The sequence below is a fragment of the Palaemon carinicauda genome, chromosome 33, assembly GCF_036898095.1.
Source record: "Palaemon carinicauda isolate YSFRI2023 chromosome 33, ASM3689809v2, whole genome shotgun sequence".
Lineage (NCBI taxonomy): Eukaryota > Metazoa > Arthropoda > Malacostraca > Decapoda > Palaemonidae > Palaemon > Palaemon carinicauda.
The window spans coordinates 17427677-17430928 of NC_090757.1; the positions used below are offsets into that span (position 1 = coordinate 17427677).

General features: G+C 44.8%; 1 protein-coding gene across 1 annotated transcript; it reads left to right on the forward strand.

The window, feature by feature from the left end:
- Positions 1-2628: 2628 nt before the first annotated feature.
- Positions 2629-3252, forward strand: LOC137626105 (levansucrase-like). Its single transcript, XM_068357182.1, has one exon. The coding sequence runs from the start codon at positions 2629-2631 to the stop codon at positions 3250-3252; it is 624 nt and encodes a 207-aa protein (XP_068213283.1).

Below are 3252 nucleotides of genomic sequence, written 5' to 3' on the forward strand. Positions count from 1 at the left end.
AGAATAGCAGACTATACCACTATCCAAACCAGTTCGGGCATGGATCCAAGAATAGCAGATGGTACCACAGTCCAAACCTGTTCGGACATGGATTCAAGAATAGCAGACGATACCACACTTTAAACCTGTTTGGACATGGATACAAGAATAGCAGACCATACCGCACTCCAAACCTGTTCGGACATGGAACCAAGTATAGCAGACGACACAGCACTCCAAATCTGTTCGGACATGGATCTAAGAATAGTAGGTGATACCGCACTCTAAACCTGTTCGGATATGGATCCAAGAATAGTAGACAATACCACACTCCAAACCTATTCAGACATGGATCCAAGAATAGCAGATGATACCACACTCCAAACCTGTTCGGACATGGATCTAAGAAAACCCGACGATACCGTACTCCAAACTGTTCGGGCATGGATCCAAGAAAAGCAGACGATACAGCACTCCAAACCTGTTTGGACATGGATCCAAGAACAGCAGACGACACCGGACTCTAAACCTGTTCGGACATGGACCCAAGAATAGAAGACAACACCGCACTCCAAACCTGTTCGGAAATGGATCAAATAATAGAAGATGATACCGCACTCCATACCCGTTCGGACATGGATCCAAGAATAGCAGACGATACCACACTCCAAACCTATTCGGACATGGATCCAAGAATAGCATACTATACAGCATTCCAAACCTGTTCGGACATGGATCCAAGAATAGCATACTATACAGCATTCCAAACCTGTTCGGACATGGATCCAAGAATAGCAGACGATACAGCACTCCAAACCTGTTTGGACATGGATCCAAGTATAGCAGATGATACAGCACTCCAAACCTGTTCGGACATGGATCCAAGAATAGCAGATGATACAGCACTCCAAACCTGTTCGGACATGGATCCAAGAATAGCAGATGATACAGCACTCCAAACCTGTTCGGAAAAGGATCCAAGAATAGCAAACCATACTGCACTCCAAACCTGTTTGGACATTGATCCAAGAATAGTAGACGATACTGCACTCCAAACCTGTTCGTACATGGATCCAAGAATAGTAGACGATACAGCACTCCAAAGCTGTTCGGACATGGATCCAAGAATAGCAGATGATACAGCACTCCAAACCTGTTCAGACATGGATCCAAGAATAGCAGATGATACAGCACTCCAAACCTGTTCGGAAATGGATCCAAGAATATCAGACCATACAGCACTCCAAACCTGTTTGGACATTGATCCAAGAATAGCAGACGACACCGCACTCCAAACATATTCGGACATGGATCCAAGAATAGCAGACTATACCGCACTCCAAACCGTTTGGAAATGGATCCAAGAATAGTAGACGATACTGCACTCCAAACCTGTTCGTACATGGATCCAAGAATAGTAGACGATACAGCACTCCAAAGCTGTTCGGACATGGATCCAAGAATAGCAGATGATTCAGCACTCCAAAGCTGTTCGGACATGGATCCAAATATAGCAGATGATACAGCACTCCAAACCTGTTCGGACATGGATCCAAGTATAGCAGATGATACAGCACTCCAAACCTATTCGGACATGGATCCAAGTATAGCAGATGATACAGCACTCCAAACCTGTTCGGACATGGATCCAAGAATAGCAGATGATACAGCACTCCAAACCTGTTCGGACATGGATCCAAGAATAGCAGATGATACAGCACTCCAAACCTGTTTGGAAATGGATCCAAAAATAGCAGACCATACAACACTCCAAACCTGTTTGGACATTGATCCAAGAATAGTAAACGATACTGTACTCCAAACCTGTTCGTACATGGATCCAAGAATAGCAGACGATACAGCACTCCAAACCTGTTCGGAAATGGATCTAAGAATAGTAGGTGATACCGCACTCTAAACCTGTTCGGATATGGATCCAAGAATAGTAGACAATACCACACGCCAAACCTATTCAGACATGGATCCAAGAATAGCAGATGATACCACACTCCAAACCTGTTCGGACATGGATCTAAGAAAACCCGACGATACCGTACTCCAAACCTGTTCGGGCATGGATCCAAGAAAAGCAGACGATACAGCACTCCAAACCTGTTTGGACATGGATCCAAGAACAGCAGATGACACCGGACTCTAAACCTGTTCGGACATGGACCCAAGAATAGAAGACAACACCGCACTCCAAACCTGTTCGGAAATGGATCAAATAATAGAAGATGATACCGCACTCCATACCCGTTCGGACATGGATCCAAGAATAGCAGACGATACCACACTCCAAACCTATTCGGACATGGATCCAAGAATAGCAGACGATACCACACTCCAACCCTGTTTGGACATGGATCCAAGAATAGCAGATGATACTGCACTCCAAACCTATTTGGACATGAATCCAAGAATAACAGACGATACTGCACCCCAAACCTGTTCGGACATGGATCCAAGAATAGCAGATGATACCGCAATCCAAACCTGTTTGGACATGGATCCAAGAATAGCAGACAATACCGCACTCCAAACCTGTTCAGACATGGATCCAGGATTGCAGATGATACTGCACTCCAAATCTGTTCGGATATGGATTCAAGAATAGCAGACGATATCGCACTCCAAACCTGTTCGGACATGGATCCAGGAATAGCAGACAATACCGCACTCCAAACCTGTTTAGACATGGATCCAAGAATAGCAGACGATACCGTACTCCAAACTTGTTTGGACTTGGATCCAAGAATAGTAGATGATACCTCACTCCAAACCTGTTCGGACATGGTTCCAAGAATAGTAGACGATACTGCACCCCAAACCTGTTCGAACAAGGATCTAAGAATAGTAGACGAGACTGCACTCCAAACCAGTTCGGACAGGGATCCAAGAATAGCAAATGACACCGCACTTCAAACCTGTTCGGACATGGATCCAAGAATAGCAGACAATACTGCACTCCAAACCTGTTCAGACATGGATCCAAGAATAGCAGACGATACCATAATCCAAACTTGTTTGGACATGGATCTAAGAATAGCAGATGATACCTCACTCCAAACCTGTTCGGGAATGGTTCCAAGAATAGTAGACGATACTGCACCCCAAACCAGTTCGAACAAGGATCTAAGAATAGTAGACGATACTGCACTCCAAACCTGTTCGGACAGGGATCCAAGAATAGCAAATGACACCGCACTCCAAACCTATTCGGACATGGATTCAAGAATAGCAGACGATACAGCACTCCAAACCTGTTCGTAA